Source organism: Monopterus albus, unplaced genomic scaffold, assembly GCF_001952655.1.
Source record: "Monopterus albus unplaced genomic scaffold, M_albus_1.0 scaffold102.1, whole genome shotgun sequence".
In the NCBI taxonomy this organism is placed as follows: Eukaryota; Metazoa; Chordata; class Actinopteri; order Synbranchiformes; family Synbranchidae; genus Monopterus; species Monopterus albus.
The window spans coordinates 1,652,523-1,678,355 of NW_018127982.1; the positions used below are offsets into that span (position 1 = coordinate 1,652,523).

Sequence of the window (25,833 nt, forward strand, 5' to 3'; positions counted from 1 at the left end):
TCTCCAGTCTGGACAAATAAGGTTGTGTGCTGTGATACCGAGGAGCACAGTTTCATATGTTTCGAATGCGTTAGGTATTTGTTTCCCTTCTCAAAGTGGATGTTTGTATGTAGACTGAAAACATGACTATTGAACCTCAAGTTAAAATTGTGAATGTTCTAACTTGTTTTATTTGTTTTGTAAGAATTACTGATGTTATTTTTAAAACTGCACACTTTCAGGACACCAAAAAGTTTAATTATGTATAATTTTGTAAAGTATAGTAGAATAACTTAAAGAAAACAAACCTTTAAACTATTTGTTCATTATTGAACTACAAGAGCTGGCTAATGCCGCAACTTCTGAGATGGGAGCATAGTGCAGCTGCAGACTTTTTGTACAACTCTATGCATGACATATCTGTAGAGGTGTTGAACTTAAAAACTGTTGTCATCTTTGGTCAGAGGAGCAGGCCACTTTGCAAATATGTCAAAATAATTAAAAAAATTATAATTGATTTATGTTCTGTTTTAGATTATCCTAAACCAGACAATTGGAATTTTCCCATTTCTCTTCCTTTTGTTTTTCTTCATTTGTTTCCTTCAGTTTCTCAAACATTTTAGTGTAAGTACAGATAAAGCCACTTCATGCGTTAACACAGAATAATAAACTACAAGAGCTGGCTACTGCCGCAACAATTTTGATTACACCATTTAATGCTTCCACGCACTAATTACTTCAGCACTTCAATGCTGAATGTGTAAAGAAAGGGACTTTCAATTGGTGTTTGTTTTTTACTTACTACTTCCATGTCTCTCACACTGTACGTACTGTATATCTGTTTTTTAAGACAAGTACTATGCATATAATGTGTCTTTGACTGTACGGTGCAATGATATGCTCTGTCAGATGTCACATGCAGGGTGGCTGGATGACGAGGGCTGTATGTAGCTGACTGATTCTGATTTATTTTTATTTACTGGACATTTAAAACTAAGATCCACTCTCCAGCTCTCCACTGTAGAGGACTGCAACAAGAAACGCACATGCAGTTTCACCCAATCATTATAGCCAAAAATCTTTTAATGCCCATGATTTAGTCAGAAAATGAATTGTGTTTGTGTTTTACTGTGAAGTGTCAACTAATTTAAGCATGCTTTATACACATTTATGACATAATTTGCATTCTGATATATTGTAAATTACTAAACGTATAGTTATCTAAGATGAGTAAAAAAGACAGGTACCTGTCCTTGGGTGTGATTATTTTTCCCTGCTTGACCAACAGGAGTGACCCGAAGGGCAGCTTCAGTCCAATGCAGGGTGACAGTGCAAGCCACCAAAAGCTGTATGATAAATACTTTATGCATACAATATTAAAACTTGTAGTTCTTATCGGATGGGCCAGACTAAGTGATTAACCTTTATTGTCACATGGGTTTGCATTCTATAGTGTAATTATTTTATTTAGAGCTTCGGGGGCGCTCGTCCCTTAAATGCATGCCAACATACTGAACACATACCATTATATTGTCATAGCATGAAAAATGAAAAGTCCTTGACAACAAAATGGGACCTTTAAATTGATTATTCTATACATACTGTATCTTGTTCATAATTTGAATAAAATATTATTGCCTTTCTGTAATGTTTTTGGTCTGAATGTGATTAGGGTTTGTGTTTACAGTCCTAGAAACAGACCACTAGTGGGCGCTGTTTACCATAACATTGGTGAGGCTGTAGACTGCTCTTATGAATATCACACTTTGTTCCTCTCTGTGACAGATTTTCCACCTCTTACATAATCTTCCAGCTTCTTTAAATTTAATGCTCTTAAACATGTCACTCCATACAGATTATTTGGGGCATTTTGACCAGATTTCCCAGTTAGCTTGAAACAACTGTTTGTTTCATTTGAGGGCAAAAGTCAATTCCTTGGCGGCTTAACCTGCAGTTCCTATAATAGCCAGTACATGTTGCTCTTAAGGAAAAGGCTGACAAAAAAGACGTGTTGGACCTCATTATGAGTCAGACTTTAGCCAACGAGGTATGGATTTCTCTCCATCTTAAATGTCTAAAAAATAAAGAGCATCTCATTGAAATGTCAGCTCTTCAGAAATGCTGAAGAAGTGACATTTTACATTTTCCTTCATAGGAATAATACAACAACTGCATTACATCTTAGTTTTATCAGTGTCCATTTAGAAAATGTTTCAAGATTTTTGGGATTAAATGTCAGAAGTACTTAATAAATCCATCAATCATATACCAATAATTAATATATAGTATATAGAAACTCAATGTTTAAGATGCCTGTGAAATACACTCAGTTATGATATTTGCATTTCAGTTAATAAGCATAATGTTGATTGAAACTTGTGCCCGGTGGCCTCCATCTGTCACACTATCTGGTTTTGTAGAATATGTCAGCATAGAAGAGTTTGACCTTTGGTCTCTCCACACTTCAGTGGTTTCACACGTCTTGGGATACAAAGTGTTACACTGACCTCTTGTGCTAATTACTTAACATTACAGCTCCTCTGTCCTTGTGAAAAAGTTTGATCATTTTCCAGCTGATTTTAAAGATGACATTTTTTCATGTGTCAAGTAAATGTCATGACAAACTGTAGTGCAGGAGGTTTTTAGGTTAAAGGTTAAAGCTATTGTTTCATTCTAATATAAATATTATATTAATATCAAATTAATATAAATTAAAAACACCAAATACTTCACCCGAATACGGGACAAAATTATTCCTTTTTTAATCATAAAAATTGCTCTTTGTCATATAAGGACAGTCAGAGAAACAGCCATCTCAGACATCAGTGTGAAGAGCTGTACAACAAAGACAGCATAACAAGTGCTTCAGCCACCCTACATACCGTACAGCCATGAACACCAAAACATCAGCATGAAAACACCCAAAGGGCAGGTCTGGAAATGATCAAGCCTGTCACAAAGTCAGATCACTGCAGAACAATATAATGTTTGTCATATAAGATAAAGTATAAACAGTTCAGAGACTAGTTCCGGTCTTGAACTGACGTGTTATGCCCCCTGCTGCCAAAATAAAACCTTACATCAGCAAATGAGAAGTGCTGGTTGTGACTGAATCAGAGCCGTTCCTCATCTTGCTTCCTCATTGTTGACTTACTGGAGGTGGCCAAAGATAAGAAAACTAAATGCAGGCAGTCAAAGGACTTGCTCAGGATTCTATAAAACTGCATGCTTAGACCTACTTCTACAGGTAAAATGGTTTAGTTCAGCATCTAAGATGTCAGTGAACTAGTTTTCTCACTTAAGGCTGCCTGCGATCTCTGGCTGACAAAGATCATAACACTGAATGTTTAAGGAGTTGAACAAATAGAATAAATAGTAAAAGAACCCTTCAATTACAGCAGAATGAAACTAGATAAACTTGCTGCCTGTGCAGCACTTGAAAAGATTTAAAAGTGTGAATATACTACAAAAATGTCTTTAACCCTATAAAACCATTTGTATCCTATTTGATACGTGAGGTTTCTGAGCAAAAAAATCGCCAAAAATGCCCCATGTATCAAATGTGATACAAAAGAAATAGAAATAATCTAAATAATATGGCACCTCTATTCCTATATGCCTGGACTGTCTGTCTATGCATATATGGCAAATAAAAAATAAAAATTGTGAATCTTTTGTTAATCTTGAATTTTGAATCATGAATTATATTTTGGATTTTGTTAAAAGGTTTAATAAACATCTCAGTTCCAGAAAATTAGAATGTTCTGGCTATTTTTTGATGTGTTTGGCTTAATAATTAAAAAAAAATAAAACTCAAATAGGGTAGTTGACATCGGACATGAACATTAAAGATACTTTTTTTTTAAGAATATTGCTCTGGTAGCAGCAACTGAAAGAAAATTAATAATGTAAAGCATCATTTCTTAGTCAGACTTTGTCCCACATTTGAATAAAAAAAAGTATTTCTTAATGTAATGTTTCTATAGCAAAGCTACATTTGGAGATCAAAATAAAGTATGTGCTGTTTTTAGTAAATATAAACCCCTTTTACAAAATATGTATGTAAATATCAAAGGTTTTGAAAGACAGGCTGTTGAATAACTTTCAGGTGGTTGTTTGTAGGACTGTACTGTAGTTATGATTTACATAATACACGTCAAAGGGCAGCTAACAGTGAACAAGGTGTTGACAGATGTAGGGTTCTGGAGGCAGTTTGCCTAAATCTGAACCATATTTGAAATACTAATCCAAATCTGATCCACTGGAGTATGGTGATGTGATATAATAGTGCACATTATAATGAACTGTACGAGTAAAAAAACAAAACCTAGTGCTTGATTTGTGTACAGTGCTCTTTCAATCCACAGGTTCATGTTTTCTACATGGACTAAAAGAGCATATTAAAGGCTGATTGAATATTTAGAAAATATTATGCATTGATGGCAATATTTGTGGTCATTTTACAACCATTTGAGTTTTGTAGTTGTTCTTAATCTATTTGTAGTTGTTATGTGCATGGATATGTTTTTTTCTCCTGCTACAGCTTGAGACCAGGACAACACCTGGCAGAAGAGTCGACTCTGCTGAGCACCACTGACTTCAGTATGTTGTGGCTGTTTTCATTTGTGCGGTACTGCATATCACTGCTTGCTGGTGCTGCTTTGCCAGATCTGCTTGTTTGTCGATATTTTGGACCTGCTTGACTTGCTGATAATTCTGACTTTGGTGCGCTATCATGGCTCAGCTGTTTGTTGGCGCTTACATGTTGCTGATATGCTTATACATTGTGGAAAAACTTCATATTACTGTGTGTTTGAGTACAGTTTGTTATTGGGTCTTGATTGTTGCGTTGAAGGATCTTGTACACAGTTTATACATTTTTACAAAGTAAATTGTGACTGTTTCCATTAATTCAGCATTATAGTGAAGACTCAAATGGATTTATCACATTTTAGGTGACTTCTTCACACTCCTCACATTCAGCTGAGCATTAGAGAATAGTTCATTGAAAAGATTTTTTTTTTTTGGCTTGCTTGCTTTACTGCCCCTGTTTTAGTGGTTTTTGTGGCTGCTGACAGGGAGCTGCACTCATTGCCAGCCTTAAATTTAAAGTATATCCATGTACTTCTGGTCATCTGCTGCTTCTCACACTATGTGGCATTTCATAAGAAGATACAACCTGCTGTTTAAATGTATTTGTTGCACAGCTTATGTGTCTGAGTGTGCTGCTGCTGCTGCGTACCTGTTCAATTTATACATCTTAACATAGTCTGGTGTCTGACTCGTAGTTTTGGGAAGGCTATAATCATCCCTCTCCAGTCCCTTCTGCTGAGCTTTTTGTTTTTTTGTCCGAGTGAGTAGGTCAGAGCAAAATATCAGCTGTACTATGTGAATAAAATTTCCCCTTTTTACTCCTGTTAGGCTACTGATGGTTGACCTCTCAGCTGGAGTCCTGATTGGAATCCAGCTGCTGTAATATTATTTTTATCTCTAGTTTAGTGGTACATCTGCTGGTCATTAGACTAGCGCTTCATTTAATGCATAGTTTATTTAGTTGTACACAACTTTTATCTCAATCCAAAAGTCTGTCGTGCTTTTGTCTGTCACATACAAGAGAGAGATGGAGGGGAAGTTTGTAAAAGGTGACATTGGGGTGGGGAAGGAAGTGAACTTTGTAGATAATCAGGACATACTGTAGTGCTACATGGATTGCAGCTGAATATTCCCGTGTGATGTTTTGCTAACACTGTTCTGCATATCAAATTTGATAATTCACCATTTTAATTCAAGTGAAGAAAAGAAAAGGCACTGGAGGTGGAAAATCAGCGCACAGGATTCAGAACGCATGGAAGCAAAGTGCACTTCAGGGATCGAGGCATTTCTGGGACAGGGAGATAAGGCACCTTGTAAAACTTTGACTATCAGGACTGTGTTATCTGCATTTTGCACGCTAATTTACACCTAAGACAAAATATATGATGTTTTTATTTTCGTAGACCTGCTTATGTTTCCTTGTGCTTTCAAGTCATTTCTTGCACTGAGGCTGCACAGAAGGGAATCTGTGTTAAACCACCTATTTACTATAGGTTGCTTCTCTCCTCATCATTTCATTCTCTTCTATCAGCCTTTATTCATTCTGCTAGGGCTTTGCATGAATCAGTCTACAGTACAGAGAGCCACTTGGTGGGGTGCCCCGATAGCCGACTGGTTATGGCACAGTGTGTGTTACAGATCCCTCAGTACTCTCAGCGACCTACTTTAATACCTAAAAGTAAAGGGTGAAAAATACCCAAAAGATTTCATTAAAAATACATAAATTCATGAATTTAAAAAGCCACTGGGTAGAGGTTTTCTTAGAATAGGCCAGTTTTACAAGCGTTCCAGTTGACGTGAGAATTAACCCCTTACTGACCACACACTGAGTTAAATTCAAGTTCACACAAATACACTTTTTGTCCTATATATAGCATTGTTGTGACAATAACATTTTTTGTGAAGTTCACAAGCAAAGGACCTTGTGCATGCTATTTTATTGTGACTGGAGCAGTTTGATCAGGGTGTTAGGGGGAAAAAAATGTTAAATCCTGTGCGTAACTCATCCCCAGGGGAAACATGCCTATGGTATATGAAGGCAGTTGTCTAGTTTCACCAGCTTGTTACAACCAAAATTCACAACCATCATGTTTTTGAAAAACTGACAAGTCCCTGCACACCTTAATGTGTGACAGGTGCGTTGGAGGAGGACAACAAATAGCAAAAGCTTTAAAAAAACAAACAAACTCCCACACTCTGTCCTTCTGGCTAAATAATTTATTAAATCCACAATATTTTTATCTCTCTGACCTTCGTCCAGTGTGACATATTTCATTTTCAAGCACGGTATCTCTGTCACACGTGGCTTTAATCATAAATCTGCTTTTTTGTCAACTGGATGGTTAGATTCGTTACATTTGGCTCTTTTTGTTTGACTTTCCCACTATGTCAAATGAAGTGAACATGCAAATTATGCAAAACAGACAGAGAGGGACAAAAGGAGATACTTGCGTCTTTAATTAGATTTCCAGTGAGAAGGAAAACAAGAATGCTCTCTGAACCTTAAGCTTCAGATCATGGTCATCAAACCTTCAGGTCATGTTCATTTCAGTCCAGTACATTCAATCAAAACCTTGATTAGCAGGAATTTCTTTATAGACAGCATAAGAGGTTTTGTCTGGCACAAGATGTACAGTTTCTTTTCCAAAGTAAACTTGCTGAATTGACAGAAGCTGACTCATTGCTCTTTTGCTTTAAAATAACCAGTTCCCATTTCTCAGACCTGAAAGTCACACCAGGGCAAAATTCTGAAAACAACAACAACAACAACAACAACAACAAACAAACAAACAACAAGAACAAAAAACGAATCTAAGAAACTCGGCAGCTGTTCAGGGCAAAATCTTTGAGAATTTGGCAGCTTTATGCTTCTGCTGGAATTTAAATGGCTCACTGATATGACAGACTGTGAGAGTGTTGAATTTTAAATCTGTAGTGAAAACATGTACTGCGTGACTCGGGCCGAGAGAGTACTTGTCTGTGCCAGACGAACTGTAGGCCAGCACTGCAATGTCAGAGAGAGGGTGAAAGCAAATAAAAACCAGAGAGAGAGAGAGAGAGACACAGCACTCCAGTGAGATAGTTCAACTTTAACACAAAAAAGATTCTGCACATAATGCTTCAAATATTAACGCTTCCACACAAATCATAGAAAAGTACGCCATACATAGATAGAGAACAGCATGTTCTGGAATATGTTTGTGTTTGTGAGTGTGTGTGTGTGTGTTAGGCCTGGGACCGCTCCATCAGTTATGTTATTGTTTTTAACAAAACACATACTTCACCTGTCTTGCATAAAAATTGTTTGAGAACTTAAAATTCTTGGCATTTAGTGTTTTTTTCCCCGTGATTATAATTTTTCAGAACGTCTTTTAGTCCCAGCCCTAGTGATGTTTATTTGCTTGAGTGCATGTCACGTTGTTTTGGGTTTGCTGCTGTCCTCATCTGACCATTGTTAAAGTGAGACAACTTGGGTCACTCAATGCAACAATCTCAAACACAGACAAACACTCGCCACATATTTCTGGCCTTTTAACTAGCTGACACCTGGCAGGGGCAGCGGATAGCTGTTAACAGTTTAGACTCCTAGCAGGTCTGATTTATTTTAGAGAGCTTCCATCCTCAGGCTGGATCACAGCCCAGTGAAGTGAGAGGTGGAGGAAGCTCGTTTGGCCACCATAAGAGAAGCCAAGAATGTTTGGCAGATAGTGAGAACGGGGGTTGGCTAAGTTGCCTGAACCTTCCACAGAAGCGCAGGAGGGATCATTAGGGCAGCTCCTATGTTACAGGGGTAGGCGCACTTGGATGGCTGTTACATCCCTCTTGACATCATGAATTAGGCTATGCGTGTATGTGACACAAAATTGTGGGGATGAAGGTGACAATTATCTTTGTTTCAACACGAGAAAATGCACACAACACATCTGCATGTTTTCATTTTTCTTTCTTTTTTTTTTTTTTACATGGAAAACATGCCCACACTCACGCACACAAACTCAGTACACTGGATATATACTGTATAGGTCTTTTACCAAAACAAGAAGCTCTGTTTTTTTTTTAAACTAAAGATACATTTTAGAGAGAGAATACATTCATTCCAAGCAATGGCGATGAAGATTACAATATCTTGATAATAAACAGATTCATTACTTTATGGCTAAAACCTGAGTTATTTCAAAGTATTTCCATATGAAACTGCACAACAATGCACATCAAAAATAAATTATGCATCATTATTCTCTTATAGAGTATTATTTGCATGACTAAAGCTATGATAGTATTCATATGTTTTATATATATATATATATATATATATATATACACACTGACATATGGATTATTTAGGTTTATGTATGTCTCCAGGGTCTGAGAATATCTGAGAGGTCCAGACAAAACACAGCACCACATTATAACTTTAAGTGATTTTTCTTTAGCATTTCAGCCTGAACGTGTCGCTGCAATGGGGGTGTGACTGATTTATTTATTTCTTTTTTAACATATTTGAATTTTGATTCTCTTTTTTGCTTTAAAACTCAAGAGGCAGAGATAGTTGTGGGATATGATGAGGATAGTCCAGATATCTCCTGCTTTCCCTTTTTTTTTTTTTTAAATTTATGTGTGTTTGCTTTAGTCTTTGACCCTTACTCTGGAAATGAGGAAGAGTAGAGGCACAGCATAATTTAGTATGTCTTCGGCCCCCTTGACCTGCCATCCCTCTTCTTCCTCCTCTCCTAGACCTCTCCAGGATGAAAGCAGGTATGACTGTTTTACATTGAGCTGATAGGCCAGTACTACAGTTGAACAATGTTCAGTCATTGGATCCTTTTAAACAGGTTCCTCGTGGCACTGGGGGTTTGTTTGTCACAAAAAATCCTCGTAGTCCAAGAGTTTGGAATGCTGGCGAGTCTTCCAAAGTCGGTAGAGGCGGAAGTCAAAGTACATTTCAATCATCTCTTTGCCTTGATTGGTAAATGAGAAAGAAAAGTTTGAATCATGTATTTGGGAAGCAGCACAACAAGAACAATACAAGTACAAACAAAATAAACAAACGTCTCACAACACATATAATGAAAACCACATTTTGCCATTGTGAGGTTTTCTTATTGGCTTTAAATGTATTTTGAAAGCTGTCTGCATATGTGTTTTCTGTGATTGGCAAAGTTTATATTTGACCAAGGACTTGAAAGTGATATAAGGCATTATATTTGGATTTAATACAGTTAAATAGGTGGTTTGGGGGTGGCTTAACCCCACTATATCAGGTGAAACTGTTGTCTTCTTTTGCATTGATCAGCAGGGAAAAGCACAGCAATCCTACATGATCACTGTGAACTCCAAAGTGGCAGTGAAACAGTGTGTTTAAGGTGTATAGGTGTATATACAGTCTTTGGAGTGTGTTTCTTTACACACTAGTCATGTGTGTAGGCTTAGTTCCTCCTCTGACAGGCTGTGATCTGTAAAAATTGTAGCAGCCCTAATGCACATCCACATTGTGAATGCTATCTCAGCTAATCCAAGAATTACTAGACTGTGACTCAAATTACTGGACTACACTTTGTTGTTTGCATGTGCAGATATAGTTTAAAGTGAGTTTTTTTTGTTGGCTTGTGTTTTTTTTACTGTAAATGTGTAGATGTAAATCATCAGGGCTACAGGTGTTAGTGCCTTTATAATGGACAGGCTGGAGAAGGGGTAGTTATTGGTGCACCACTGGTCCAGAAGGGGAGAGAGAACGTCTCTGTGGAAAGCGTCTGATGAAAGTGAAGAGCTAAAGAAAGGGATGGAAGACTGGAAGCTGTTCTTGGACCAAGAGTAGGCTTTTGAAATAGGGACTAAAGGAGAAGACTGTACATCCCTACCCCCGTGCACAGCTAGAGAGGAGAAGAGTGGGTTTAAAGAAACTACAAACTAACAAGACTGCTTTCTCTTTTATGGTGGATGTTGTGCAGCGTGTGTGAGCAGGATGAATGCATTTGAAATAAAAAGTGAAACACTGTTAAAACAGATTTTTAAATAAGGGAACAGCTCCTTGAGTAAATTCCTCCACCAGGATATTAATGCTGGACATATGGGTTTGTCTGTGGCATTTCATAAGCACGTGTCCCTTGAACTGCATTTTCGAGTGTGTTTGTGCGTTTCTTCAGACCCACCCTGTGCAGACAGCTCCAGTGGTGACTCAAACTCGACAGAATAAGGCCTCATTAGATTCTTCAGTTTCTGGAACAGCTGTTTGGCCGAGATAAGAAAGCAAACACCAGTTAATTCTTGGATATGCTCGCAGCAGGGGAGCCTGAATCTTCAAACACGACACACAAACCTGGAAATACACACAATTATGGCAATGAATCCAGCTCATTACTGCCTAAAAGACAAATGTGCATTCTTTCTGTGCAGGTAACAAGGAGGAGAGGAAAAGAGATGAGAGTCCAAGTTGCAAACTCTTTAGTTGCCCTGTTTGTCATCACATGACCTCGCTGCCTTTTGATGAAACAACGGAGCTTGTAACGTAGGATTCTATTCCTGTTAAATCCCACATTAGGAGACTCATGTTCAGGAAATCAGAGGAAAAAAGATTTAAACAGTGAAGTGATCAGTCACTTAGAAGGTTTTGAAGTGCTAGCTCCGCATTTGTAATTTTAATTTTTTTTGTCATACCAGAAGATGTCAAGAGCCAAAATAATGGTCGCTTAGAAAATATGAATTATCAGTGAAAGGTGTTGAACACTTGCAGCTTCCATCTTGTGAGCATAAACTCTTTTTTTACATTGATCTCAGATGAAATAGATGGAATACTTGGGGTTTGGACTGTTGGTCAAACAAAACAGTCAATTTGTAGACATTACTTTGTTCAGGGGAACTTGCAATGGACATATTTTTAGACTAACCCAATCAAAAACATTGTAGCTAATCAATTGTGAATATAATCAAATCAAATAATTGTTACAGTCCTAATGACTGTAGATCAAATTTTAAATTTTCAGTCACTTCCCTGTGTCTCCGATGCAGTGTGAGGCACATAAAAAGTTCAAGTTCATGAATTCAGTCATGGGGTATGATCATGGGATAGATGCCCTCCTATTAGTGACATCAAACGACACCTGTGTTTTCACTTTATGATGTTAAAATGGAGGTGGTATAGAAAAGGCAGCTCCCACGTCTTGCGTTTGCAGTCCTTTGAAAAAGATAAAAGAAGATGGCTGGATGCCAGCTGTGGATGAAAGAATGATTGGGTGAGATGCAGGCAGCAAGGCTCATCTGTAGCACAGAGAGAGCTGCAGGCAGATAACAAATCTCAGAGGATGTATTGCATGTTGGGTAACTTTCTGTCTGTACTCGGTGGCTTCTCACAGGCTCTCAGCGGCTGTTGTTACAGATTTTGTAGTGAGGAAAAACACAAAACATACTTGAAAATCTTTGAATGAAGAGTGCTGCATCTCTGACCTGCTGCTTTTACATTGTTTGCGTACCTCACCCCTAAGTCCAGCTTTTAGTCCATATTTCACAGTTTTATACACTGTTTTTTCACATCACCAGCGTTTTTCCTCTATATCAGCCAGTTGGTTTGGCCTTATCGCCTTTTGTTTCCATCACATTCACCTCCACATATGCATTATGGAACAGTTTTTCTCTGTTCTTAAATGTGATGACAGCGTGGCACAGAACAAGAATGTATTATATTAGAGAAAGAATTAACATTACAAAAACAGCATTTGTTGTATTTTACAAGCGAGACCCCTTTATTTTTTGAGTGATTTATATTAATCATGCATTATCCATCATGTGTTTACTTTTCAAACAGAGAGTGGGTGGTTTAATTTACCTCTCTATTGAAGTCAGCCCACTCTGGCATGGCTACAAGCTCATGTCAATATTTATAAGCTTAAATATATTCTTTATACTGGGATTTCAGTGGCCCTAAGGACAGCTGCACACATTCACGTGATGTTTATGAACACACATTAGTGAGTGTCTGCTTGTGTGTATATGAAATTACAGTATATGATTTCACTGTAACTAACTGTGTAACTGCACTGTTACAAACACTGCGGAAAATATCACTTTCACCAATTTCTTGTTTAGGATCTATGGTCTCTTGAAACAACTGCATGTGTTTTTTATGTAGCGCATAGAGATATCGGCGATGTGCGGTCTGTTCTGCCGACTGCCAGACTGTTCATCAGCCCCAGAGAGATCCACTTTATATAACAAAGCATTTTGGCAGACATGACTGCAGCAGACAGTTAGGTCAGACAGTCACCCCTGGCAGTGGTGCGTGCTCATGTTTGAGCGCGTCTGCCAGCTTGTTTGTGTGTGTATTTTGTTTTTGTTTTGTTTTTTGTGTTTGTGTGCGTGTGTGTAGCTGTGTTTTATTATTTGTTCATGTCAGGCAGAGAGAGGTGTTGCATCACTCAGTAATGTGCTTCTGCACTGCTAAATCAAGTAGCTTTATTCAGAATGAGATAATAGTCACATAGGTGGAGGGAGAGAGGGAGAAAAGCCACGGGGATGATACAGTATGGTGGCCATCAGACAAACGGAGATGGGAACGAACACAGTGAGCATGAATATGTCAACATTAGATTTTACCTGTTGATACACACTAGACAGATGTGTCATTCCTTAATGATATCAGTCAATGGTATTGTGTTTGTGTTCTTTCCTTCAGTTTGCGATATACTGTAGAGTGACTCAGGAGAGGTTTGCCTACTTTGGTGCAATCATCGATCACAAAGGAGTTGTGTTTACCTTCTTTTACTTATTACGATACAGCACAGTGATTGTGGTGAGCAGATGGTTTGCTTTAAAAAAATAATAATAATAAAAAAAAAAAGATGGTTTGCTTTGTTAGATGTGACTGAAAATGAGAAGGTCACCGATCTTTCTTTAAATTTGTTTTACACTGACAATGTGCACCACCAGGGTAAAGTTGTCTGTGTAGCTGCTGTACAGTAGTCCTGACATGCATTTACATCGTTAAGCCGTGACCAGCTGTGAGCACACGGCTAACATGATAGCATGCCAAGAGCATCTTAGCATTAGTCAGTCACATTACTCTGTGTCTCCCTAATATCTCTGTAATGTGCTGTTTATTCCTCCTTAGCACATTTGTTTTTATGAATGATCATCATTAATTCAAAGACTGATTTACTGAAAAGTTATAAATCACAAACAGGACAATAAATTTACTTTTTTTCCCCATAAGACCTATGTACACCATCAACTTCTGTCTCCTAACTTTTCATCTTTGGTGGAATAGTTTATACTCCGATAGAGGAGGAGTAAATAAAAGTGGATGGTGCTGCACAACTAATAAGCTGCAGTTTGGCTATTTTTGTTTCTCCGTCCCCTCAAAGATGAGCACTGTCAAGATGGAATGTTATTGGACAAGGGTATGAATTTGCATGTTTGCTCTTGACTCAATCTGGCTTAAACAGATAGGATTTTAAGATCAGTTTCTCTGTCCTGTTTGTGAAAACCTGCAAATGGAGTAAGGGAAATTGCGAGTTAAGGCTTTCTGTGCATGTGAGTATACAGTAAGTGTAGTGCTTTAGTGTCTGTATACCTTCTCTCCATTTGGGTTACCCAGGACATAGCATCCCATTATGTGGATGAGGTTGGGTTCTGGGTTGACTTTACTCATAAAGCGACTGAGCCTCCTCCAGAATCTGAACAAGGACAGAGACAAGAATTACATATACTCAATGTGACTGACAATTTTTACAGCATGAACTACACAAGAGCAAAATAAAAAGATTTTAAAAAATGCTTTAACACACAAAACTAAGTACTTTTTTATTTGCTTACTGCTGCATTTGAAGCAGCTGTTTATATCTTGCTACCAGAGCTATGGAACAGAAGGCAAGCCTTGTGTCTGTCCCTAAAACAAGTAAACATCACCTATTCAAAGATGGTTCCCTTGGGACAGATGCATCACTCAAAACTGTGGTAGATAATGCTAATACTGAAAATGACAAACAAATGTACTGTAGAGGGTGTTGTGTGGTCCCAGTGGAACATCTGTGGTAAGTGGGATAGCATTCACAGATGGAGTGACGAATGTTATTGTGAAAATAGAACAAAGAGCATTTATATGACACATTTGTTCCAGGGTCTGATCATTTGAATGCATAATTGAAATTAATTGAACCCATCACTTTGAAATGAAATGATGATTTCTCTAGGGATGAGCCAATTTATTTTGATTTAGATCTTTATATGAGAAATTTTAATTTGATTGAACCCTTATTCTGATTATTGTTGGAGTAAAAAGCTTAATGAAAATTCAGCTGAGGTACCTCAAGGGGGTAATACTAGTACATCTACAGCCCATTTCAGACAGTAACATCGCTGGTTTCATCAGTCTGAGTGAGATCTTTGTAATCTTGTGTGGGCTGGTCTGTTAATGTGACTGCATGCAGTTCAGGCTCATCCTGTGCTGAAAGTTGACTTGTAGATGTTACTAGGTCTGGCCTAGTAAGACTGCTGCTGCAACTTTTACGGAAAAGGAAGCTCGTTCGGACATGAAGCCGACAAGTTCAGATGCTGTCAGATTAATGGAAAGGAGTGCACATCTGAAAGGGGCTTACTGTATGTGTTTAAAAAGTATAATCACTTGACAATGCTGTGTAAGACATGGATTACATATATACATTGTTATATTTGACAATATGAGGCTCTAGTCTAGGATACATCACCTATTTTAACAGAGATTGATCCACAAGTGTAAAGTAACTCACTGGCTCATATCCTCCTCCTTTTCCACCTTAGCGAAGGTTGCCACTTTATTCTTCAGTAAATACAGATGACCAGGGCCTCCCTAAGAAATACACAAGAATTAAACACAACTGCTAATTTGCCTCCTCCTAATTAAGATATTAAGAGCTTAGTTCCCTAAGGAATTATTTAATACAGTCCAGCTATTTAACCAGGGAATTTCTACAAGGATCACAGTATCACATTTTCTGTGTCCTTGTTCCCCACCTGACAAAAAATGAGCATCCTCCAGAACTTGCTTCCTCTCCTGTAAGCTGTGAGCTTCTTGTCTATTTCCTCTGCAAGAGAGAAAAAGGTTTAGATTGATGTGAATAACAGGGATGAAAAATGAAAAGAGGATCATGAAAAGAGATGGCAAACGATGTACTGAGAGAGAGAGAGAGAGAGAGAAATGTGACTAGTGAATATAAAGGAAATGTCTGGAGTGCAAGTTCAAGTACAAGTGCAGTAACGAACAGCAGAGACACACAAATAGATGTTCAAATTGAATTCAACAGCAGTACTTGTGGCAGCAGGAAATGTCACAGCTAAATAAAACGGGTCAATGATAGACAGTAAAACAGAAACCTGAAATCTATATGTGTAAATTATTCATTGGCATCCTTTCAGTTACTCTGTATGAGCTTTATTCCATGCAGAGTTCATTATGTGGGAAACTCATAGGACCATTTACTCTAAGTGCTTGTGTTATGAGCAACGCAGGATCGTTTTCAGAATGCAGAAGCCAACTTTCAGTATAATATTGGATTCATTTTGCTAACTGGTTCCGAATGAACAGACCAAATTAGCTAGATGGAAACTATTTAGACATGTGACTGCAGTAAGCTTTAATCTCAAGTGATTTTCCTGACCTTTAACTCACACAGTAGGAGTCAGGGTTCAGAAGCCACTCCTCAGGCAAACTGCTGTGCAGTCTAAGCTCATGACACAAGCTGACAGATTTCCTTGTCTTTTCAAAGGAGGAAACTGATGTCACTTCGACCCCCTCATACTGGCTGTCACGTAAATGTTGTTGTCCTTATGACAGCTTTCATCAGCTGGGGAATAATGTTGCATTTTCACAGTTCACATTTTATTTTTGTAGTGAAAATGGCTTCAGTAAGAAAAGAGAAGCTGTAATGAGTTATAAAACAGGAAATGTCTACTCACCCAAGATGTCATCAAAAGTGGCATGTTCATGGTCCTGGATACCAAACGACAAGCAGATAAAATATAATTAAATCTTTAATAATTTACCAGTGCACTAAAGCAAGTACTGTTTGAAGACTGTAAAATGTGTCGTTACCAGATAACCTTTTAGACAATGTGTCCTTAGTATGTCCAGGTATTCTAATGTGTCTGCCTGTGTAGCATGTTTATGCTTCAATGTGTTAAACTCACATAAAGGATAGGGATGATGGAGGGGTCATCTCTGCGGATTATAGTGGGAACGTACTCTGCCTTGGGGACCTTAGATGATATCAGCTAAAGGTGAAGGACAAAGACAAAACGGGCAGGAAACACTTGTTAAGTGGGATGTGAGGAAAAGGAAAGAATAGGGGATCAGAGAGAGTGGAATAAAATGCCTTCAGGGGAATGAACAACTCTATAGTTTCTAGAGAATATCTCAGATTTTAGGTAGTGTACCAGAATATCATGTTGCAGTGCTAAGAGCAACCTTTTTTTAGTTTACTTATAACCATTTTCTAAAAACCTCATTGCTAGAGATGAGAAAACACAAACTAATTGAAACCTTTTTATTTGGAGATTGTTAACCAAATTTAGTTGATATACCTTTTAATCTGACATTTTTGCAAATTTAAAATGATGGTTGAGAGAAAAGCTGTTTGTAAATGCAGTGACTGTCCCGATAATTCAGTGAGAACACACAACAGCATAAATTAGGAATTAATTTAGATGTTTGAATTTGATGGGCGGCGTCGTGGCACGTCACGGTAAGAAAGTTCTGGGTTCGAGCTCCAGGCCGCCTTTGTGTGGAGTTTGCATGTTCTCCCTGTGCCTGCGTGGGTTCTCTCTGGATACTTCAGCTGCCTCCCACAGTCCAAAGACATGCAGCTTAGGTTGACTGGTGACTCTAAATTGCCCATAGGATTGAGTGTGAGTGTGTGTGTGTGTGGTTGCTTGTCTACATGTCAGCCCTGTGGTAGGCTGGCGACCTGTCCAGGGTGTACCCTGCCTGTCACCCAGTGTCAGCTGGGATTGGCTCCAGCACCCCCCGCACCCCTATTCAGGTTAAGTGGTGTAGATAATGGATGGATGAATGTTTGCATTTGATGAAATTATCTGCAGATTGTTCCATTCCTGTCTCACCATAATTTTGGGAGGTATAAAGTCATCTCCCTCACAGGCCAGCCTCTCCATCTCCCTCTCCTCTTCCCAGTCTATAGTGTCATCGAGGCCTCCTTCATCTGGGGTACCACAGGAGGTCTGCAGGTCTCCACCTACAAGACAGTGTAACCCACCGGTGAAGAAAAGTACTTGAGATAATAGGGTGTTGGGAGCAGGGCGGGAGGCAAGAAAAGAGACACCGAGAGAAAATCTGGGAATGAAGGAAGGACTGTCCAGGAAGGTGACAGCAGTGGAGGGGGAAACAGATGGCAGATGTTTAAAAATGGCTGTGACATAAGAAAATGATAGATGGAAAAGGAAAAAGCAGAGACAGCTGGCAGAAACTGAAATGCCTCATAGTGAGTGTGGCAGCAAGATTTCTGGTTTCAGCTAACAAGGAGAGTTTTGAAAATCTCACTGGAATCAGAAGGGGCAGTGTTACTGTGACATGTAATCATAACATATAACACACTATTTATACTTTAAAATGTCAAAACAAACCTAATAGTATCTATGATGACAGCATAGTTGTGTCCTTCAGTATTTTGAATTACAACATCGTGCTAAATATGAGTTTGTCATTTCAGTTAAATAGGTTTTCTTCAGTTACTGAACATGCTAGTGGATCATTATCAATAGCAATACACCGCTGCTGAATTATTTTACAGGTAGGGGAGGATTTTATTTTATTGTTTTGTAAGTCACCACTGCTCTATCTGGATGCAGAGAGAATACCCAAAGCAGCTTGTGAATTCTCTTCATACAAGGACTATGCCAGATAATCACAAGCTGTTAGACAGGGTTTCATATAGTCAGTCAAAGACCTGTTAAACATGGTTAACACAGTGCCCCAAGTCACTGAAATATTAAACACGATGAAATAGGGTTTTTAAAAATGTCGGTAGCAATCTCCACTATCAGTGGAGCGCTGTAAACATTCGAATATAAAACCTGTATGTATGTAAATAGCAATTTGAAAAGGAGAACTGAAGAAAGGGAGTAGGGAAAAAATTGAAATTGACAAGCAAGAACTGATAATAAATGTCATTCCTCCAGACAACAATAGCTTTCCTCAAGAAAGAGACATCAACCCCACCACTAGACTCATCAGTGGTTCATTTATCTTTCACCACTCTCATACACAGAAACACTGAAGATGGAGGTGGAGAAAAAAAAACATAAAACCACAGACATTCAGACCTCGACATAGACAAACAGCACATGCAAGCAGCGCGTGTTGATTCACATATTCAAAGCCTTGGAAGCACTGAGGCACACATCACACTAACATTTGTACCACTGAACACTTAGGACTGGGACACATACACTCCATTTTGGAAGACATACTCACAGAGAGAGCATCACAAAGTTGAAGAAAGACCCATGGTCATTGGGAGACAGATGGACAGAGTCAGAGTCAACAGCAGAGACGGTCAGTTTGTGTTGGACGTGTGATTGTGTGTTTGTACATGCAAGTGTTTTGTGTTTCTGTGCGTTAGATGCCAAAACCAGGAACTCGGTTGTAACTGTAATGACAAAGTGTCATCTCTATGCAAGAGAAACAGATCTACAGTACAGACTGTACAATATCCTGTCATATCACAGTCCAGTTTGTGTCTGTACAAGTTGCAGAAAAAATGGCATACATGCTGTGGCTTTAACTCTCAAGCAACTAAATCACCATCAGCAACACTGTTAACTTGATAAATTACATTCGGCTGACTTCCAGTTTTACATCTTGGGAGAAGTCTTAAAATAACTGTAGTTGAATTTCATAATAGAAAATGTTTAATTACTAATAATCAATATAAAATAGGTCTGGCTTCAGATCACTGCTTCACTGTCTGTGTCCCTCATATCCAAAACATGCATGTGAGAGTTTCTGTATATGTTCTCACATTCCCATGTTGTCATTTTATAAATCCCAGTTTTTCTGTGGGAACTGGTGTATGCATGTTTCAGTGTGTGAGTATACAGTGTTTATAAATGAGTCCCCGGGCCAGTTTATATTTTTTCTTCCCTCAGTTTAAATGTGTGTTTTTGGAATACAAACTGACAAAAGTTTTATCAAGCAAAAAAAAAAAAAAAAAAAAATCCTCCCAGGTTTAAAACTTTTATGACTTTCACAAGGTTGTCCTTGCATGCTCCTAACTTAATCTGTTCATGCATCTTCATTACTATTTAAATGTGTTTACACTATATCAACATGGACATATTTTGCTATACATACATACACTACCATTCAAAGGTTTGAGGTCACCTCCATTTTCTACTTCTTATTATGACATTTAAGCAGTTCATGTACAGTTAATAACCTTTAAACGGTACAAAACTAAGGACTAAACTGCCAGAGGTAAACGTGTGTATGTGTGACCCCTCTTCAATGATCCACTAATACTGTAGTTTAACTTGCATCTTTTTTTTGCAGTAGTGGGGATGTCTCAACTTTTGTTGGTGACTTATCAACAACAACTTCAATCTGTATGACGGCAGTGGGAGAAGTAGTGGTGACCCCAAATATTTGGAAGGCTGTAGTAATGAACATAAATATAATATATGGTTCTAAATGTGATTTGGTTGCTTCAGAGTTAAAGACTTTACTCGCACAGGTTTTATATACCCACTGCAGTTGTTAGAAAGTGTGTGTGTGTGTATGTGCATGTACATGTACATGCGTGAGTCTGTGTTAACTCACTGTCTCTGGGCTCATGAGGAGAGTCAGTCTTGACAGGGGTGGGATCGCTCCAGGAACGGCTGAAACTCTTCGATCTACGCTCAGCGAATGCTAGTGCAGGCGGGGAAAGATAGTGACACTCGCACACACACACTAACAAGCCCACAAACTGGCTGTTTCCACCTAAAACACATAAGTGCATAGGCGGATGCAACTACAAATGCACAAATATAGTGTATATACAGTACAATGCCAACCCTCCACTGCACAAACACACAAACAAATGTCTGCAAGTGTAAGCTGTCCAACAAACACATACAGTGCACTAACAATCATATATCTCTACATTATAAAGTGTCCTGCAGCTCATTTCTGCTCATAGCACGCATTTACAAAGGCTGTTCCTGTTTCACTCAGCTATGACTTGTTGATAAAAACAGTTCAGCCCTGACAGTATTCTTAGACTACTTGAAAGTGCTTGACATGGTTAATCAACATCGTCCCTCGAGGCATCGTATTTTTCTGGCCACTGTGGTTTCGAGGCTGCTGAATCCTCGCTAATGCTTCTCTGTTCATTTTGCGGCTATAATAGTACCAACTTGTTCTTTCCTAGTACAAATTTCTTTTCATTTGTAGACATTACAAGGTTTCCTTTTAGAAATAGCTTTTGTCATTGTATCAAAATGGTTTGCCCTGTTTTGTGATAGCAGCATCACAAGTACTCTGCGACTATAAGCACAGCTTTGATTTACAGTATATAGTCAGAAACAGATTGATAGAGGTCTAATGTAGTTTAATTCCCTTAGGTTTTACTGAGGCCAGTTTCAGTTTATATACTGTATCATTTCTGTTATTTGAATTAACAGATGTGCACCCTTGCCACAAAGTTCTGCTGTGATGTAATGCTATGAAGAAGAAATTATTTGAAAAAGAAATTAACTCCAGGAGAACGAGTTGCTCCTCATGACAAGCCAAGTATGAAATGGGGAATAACTTGACATTACTGTCAGCAGCTACAACATTTTGGATTTTAGTGAATGCATACAATGCAAAAATAAGCTAAGGCACAAAATCTTGGGAGTTTGTCAGTTTTAATGGGGTTCAGGCTCACTGGTTTTTAAAAAATCCATCTCTGTGGTACTGGGCGTGACTGTCATCAGGAGTTAACAGCCTCTGTTTCCTTAAATGGAAAAATTGAAAAATGGTCTATTTTGCCAAACATTTACAGCCACTTTTACACAAATTTCCATTTGGACTTTATAGCACTGGCGTAGAGAGTAATGGCTTCAACAAAAACTTCACGAATTCCAATGAGTTTCACTGCCACCATTCAAGTACTTGCAAACCAGTGGCCCATATTTCCATTTAAATGAACTGAACTTTCCAGATTGGTCATCTGAATTGCTTGGAGATTTAAATGTGGAAACAGGAAAATGAAAAGTTAATGTATTGTTTATAATAAAGTAAAAAAAAAAAAACTTTTCTAAAGCTACTATATATGTTTGATTTATTAAGCCATACATATATTCACCAGTTAACCTGCCTTTATCCTTCATCATTTTCTTTTCTTTAAAAATTCAAAGTAAAAACACATCATGCACATCATTTGATGTGAATGCACATCAAAACCAGGAAACCTATAGATGTTGTTTCACAGACACGCTGTGACACACATACACACAACCTTCCCTCATTACCGGTCATAACTTTGCTTTCTGCCTTTTAAAAAAATATATAATTGTCTTTGTCTCCTAACTTTACATCAACCGGGGAAAAAACAGACATTCAAAGCAGTGCAACAGGAAAATACCACCTACAGCTTGCACACTCATCCTCGATGCACGCACACATGCACAGTTCACTGGCTTATCAAACACACACCGATAAACATGTAATCCTTAAGGAAATGCAGCAGAGCATTACAAAATCCCAGCAAAGCAACAGTGCTCGGTGCCACACACATGCAAAGACACACCAAAAAACAGCGAAAAATGATGGTGGGGTGGATATCGGACAATTTGAGCAAACATGTCAACCACACACATATCTGACTCACTCTGTGCTTTAATCCTTCTGCTGCCCACCATCCGAAGATGCTTCCGGAAGTTCCTGTGGGTAAAGAAGTCAAAGCAGAGGAGGGATGGTAGAGGAAGGACCAAAACATAAAGAAGAGAAAGGGGAAAGGGAGAGGGGTGGGCAGGAAACAACAAAACCAGGCAAGACAAAGGGAGAGCAGTTCAGTGTCAAGCTATTATATACACTAATGATTACTATAATATCTATTACAGAAAGTGGCTAAAAAGAGGTAATTATAGGTACATTTTCTTGTCAGTGTGAGTGGAAAATACTAGAGTGGTGTGGAAGTGATGTACCATATTGCAAAAATAATGTTCATCTTTTCATTGGATATTATGATGCAGCTTTTTGAGATGCATGAGATTCATGAATGCAACACTAGTATTATACTCAGTAGCTTTTGAGCAAACGCATATCAGAGGCAAAATTAGGGAGCTTATTTTGAACCGGGTGCATATCTGACTTTACTTATTCCAGGCAGATGGGTGGTTGTGTTGTTGATGGTAACTGTGTTCAACATGTGTATTCTGGCCAAGATGTTCACGCTTACTGGGTTTTATTTATGAGTATAGAGCTTACAAGTTACAGTATATCCAATGCCAACTTTCACTGCCAGTGCACTGAAAGTATTGTGCCTAGGACGTAGCAAGGCCAATAGTTTAAAATGTACTGTAGTTGTCAAGCGCTGATTTGTAGAACATTTTACATTTGTCGGTGAATTTACCCCCATTATTTCAGTCTGCCAAATTAGAGTTCAACGTCCTATGTACAGTCAATAACATTGCTCAGGCTTTGAGGTCATTAAAGATTACTTTATCACAAATTTTCCATCCATAAGTAAACAATCATGGATGCATAAAACTGGCCATTATTCAAATGCGGTTATCGAATCTAGACTTGTTTCTCACTGTGGCTAATGAAGCTCTACAATGAAATATATTTTTCTCTTGACATTCTTACCGACTAATGAAGCAATATTATAATTGCTTGTTTTTGTGGTCAATGTTTTACTCATTAAATAATACTACTCATACTGCTATATTTACATATACTTAAATAGTAATTTACAGGATTCGAAAATAAACTTTTTAGTCAGAGTAAAACAATATAATTTTACATTATTTCATTTTTGAACACTATATTTTGCAAACATCACATTTGGTCCATTCACTCATTCCTGTTTCACACTGTTCATTAACAGAAAATGTGTTATAGCTAATTAGCTAGCCTTTAAAAAACTCTGAGGTAGTTCCTCTTGAGTTTCTGCTTTCTGCTTTTATTAGCCTCATAAAAGCTGTCAAGGGTTTTGTCTCCTAGCAACAATATAACCTTCGGACAAAACTGCTGTAGTCTACGTATTTTCTGTCGTCTACATATAAGCAATTAAATATAAAAGCTTTGCATTATCAAGTTCTACTTGAAATCCATAGTCTTTAATAACGGCAAAGCAATCAGGTTGATAGTTTTTCTCTGTGACTTGCTGTCTGATCCTGATGTGATGTTCTATTCAAGAGCCCCAGATAGACGGCCTTTTATCTTTCCGCCTCCCTCCCATGTTGCACCTACACACAGATACTCAACACACATGAATAATGGTCTCTGCATGTGGTTTGTATTTGTGTGTGTGTGTGTATGTGTGTTAGGGGAAGTATATCCATGTTTATCTGGCAGTGTAGAAGCACATAAACACAGCAACACAAATGGATATAAACTAGTATTTGTCCTTGGTTTATCTCCATAAAAATATAAGCACACAACAATTATCTTGCAACATGACAAACTGCTATTTTTAATAGCCAAATACATCATGTCAAGGCTTTGCTAAAACAGAGCATATACTGTAGTACTATTACTAATTACAGGTAAGTAACATCTCTTTTATTTACCTGTAATTAGTAGTAATAAGTAACATCTCTGTTACTTACTTTGTACTTTAATAAAATGATTTTTAAAAACACTGATACTGTACACTGTATCAGAGAGAACTTCACCCTGCATGTCCTGAGCTAAAACCTCAGCTGCCCACAGAAGAGAAGGGTGGAGACAGTTGATGAGATTTAAACAGAAGGAGAGGAAATGTGAGAAAAACCATGTCCACCTCCACTTTCAATGACAAAGGCAATCTGACAGGCCAGCCCTCCCCCTGCTTCAGTTTTTGAAACAGTACAGATATGAGAGAGCGGTCTCTTCCCGGTAAGCAGGGCAGTGACTGATGCGTTTAATTTTGGAAAACATAAGAGGAACCGCATGAGCAGCAACAGATAAAATGTCTAATCAGTAGTGGTGGAAGAACAGCTTAGATAATTTACTAAGTGGTAGTAATACCACATTTATAAATGTGCTTTATTACAAGTAGAAGTGAAAAGTATTGTCATCAAAATAGTAAAAGTACTTCATATGCAGAATGGCCCATTTCACAATATGGATTATATTATTTGGTTATTATTATTCGTGCATTATTGTTTGCATTACTTTTCCGTTTTTAAAGATGAGTAGCACAATAAGACATCATTTATTCATGGAGTATTTTAGTGATCTGAATCTGTAAAGAAACTGCTAACAACATGTAGCTGAGTGAAAAGTACAACATTTGTCTCTGAAACATAGTGGAGGTGACAAAGTAGCATAAAATGAAAATAGTCAGGTAAAGGAGAAAAACACAGATTCAGTGTGGCTTTAAAAAAGGGAAAGTGAACATCTCAGATCAGTGAGAACCAGGAAAATCTCTGAGATACCAGAGGGTGATTAAGAGCTAAAATGGCTCTTCTACTTTTTCCTTGCTGTTGTGTTTCACTATGGTTAAAATTAATCTGCAAATACAAACCCAGCAGGAGTCTATAAGGGGAGAGAATCATCTTCTGCTTCACTGCTTGACAGGAATCCTGCCTGCAATCTGCTACTCTATGAAAATAATTTCTGCACTGCCCTTTGGCTTAGGCCATGTCTATATTAATGCTGATACTTTGAAGAGTTTGTAGGAAGTTCTTCTATTTTTTTTTCTTTTTTTAAAGTTTACCATCCAGATTGAAATGGCAATAAATAGGCCGACAAAAATTTGGACACGTTGAGCCAGCAGCTCTGAACCGTTTCTGTTTTCTACGGTTTTCAAAGTTGTTATCGTTTGTTAGTTACAGAGAAATGGAACTATGAAAGTTTTCCCAAGACCAGCATTTTTTAAATGATTTGTTTTGTGCTGTTTTCATGTTTGATCTGTTCTCAGTCAACAAATACCAAGGTTAGTGAGGATAAAAAAAAAGTCCAAAATGATAAATTATACATAAATGTCTTCAGGTGAATATGGCCTTATCATGATCCCTGTTTTTTCCAAGTAGTGGTTTCAGGGGAATGATGCAGAATGTTATTCCTGAGGATTGCAAAGAGGGTCCAAAAAGTTTGTTCTACACACCCCC

The 25,833-nt window shown here is 38.0% G+C and overlaps 1 protein-coding gene across 6 annotated transcripts in view; it reads right to left on the bottom strand.

Annotated features, from left to right (window-relative positions):
* Positions 1–9,165: 9,165 nt before the first annotated feature.
* Positions 9,166–25,833, bottom strand: part of nsmfa (NMDA receptor synaptonuclear signaling and neuronal migration factor a) — a 33,641-nt gene continuing 16,973 nt past the window's right edge. For 4 of the 6 annotated variants that reach the window (XM_020609815.1, XM_020609813.1, XM_020609812.1 and 1 more), the window contains 10 exons: positions 22,404–22,456; positions 20,369–20,458; positions 17,656–17,786; positions 16,726–16,809; positions 16,495–16,528; positions 15,553–15,623; positions 15,309–15,388; positions 14,135–14,237; positions 10,722–10,797; positions 9,166–9,530 (listed from right to left, as the gene is read on the bottom strand). In XM_020609815.1, coding sequence (XP_020465471.1) covers positions 9,433–9,530; positions 10,722–10,797; positions 14,135–14,237; positions 15,309–15,388; positions 15,553–15,623; positions 16,495–16,528; positions 16,726–16,809; positions 17,656–17,786; positions 20,369–20,458; positions 22,404–22,456 — 820 coding nt within the window. In that variant the 3' untranslated portion in view covers positions 9,166–9,432. The other 2 variants (XM_020609814.1, XM_020609817.1) reach the window with 2 other exon arrangements.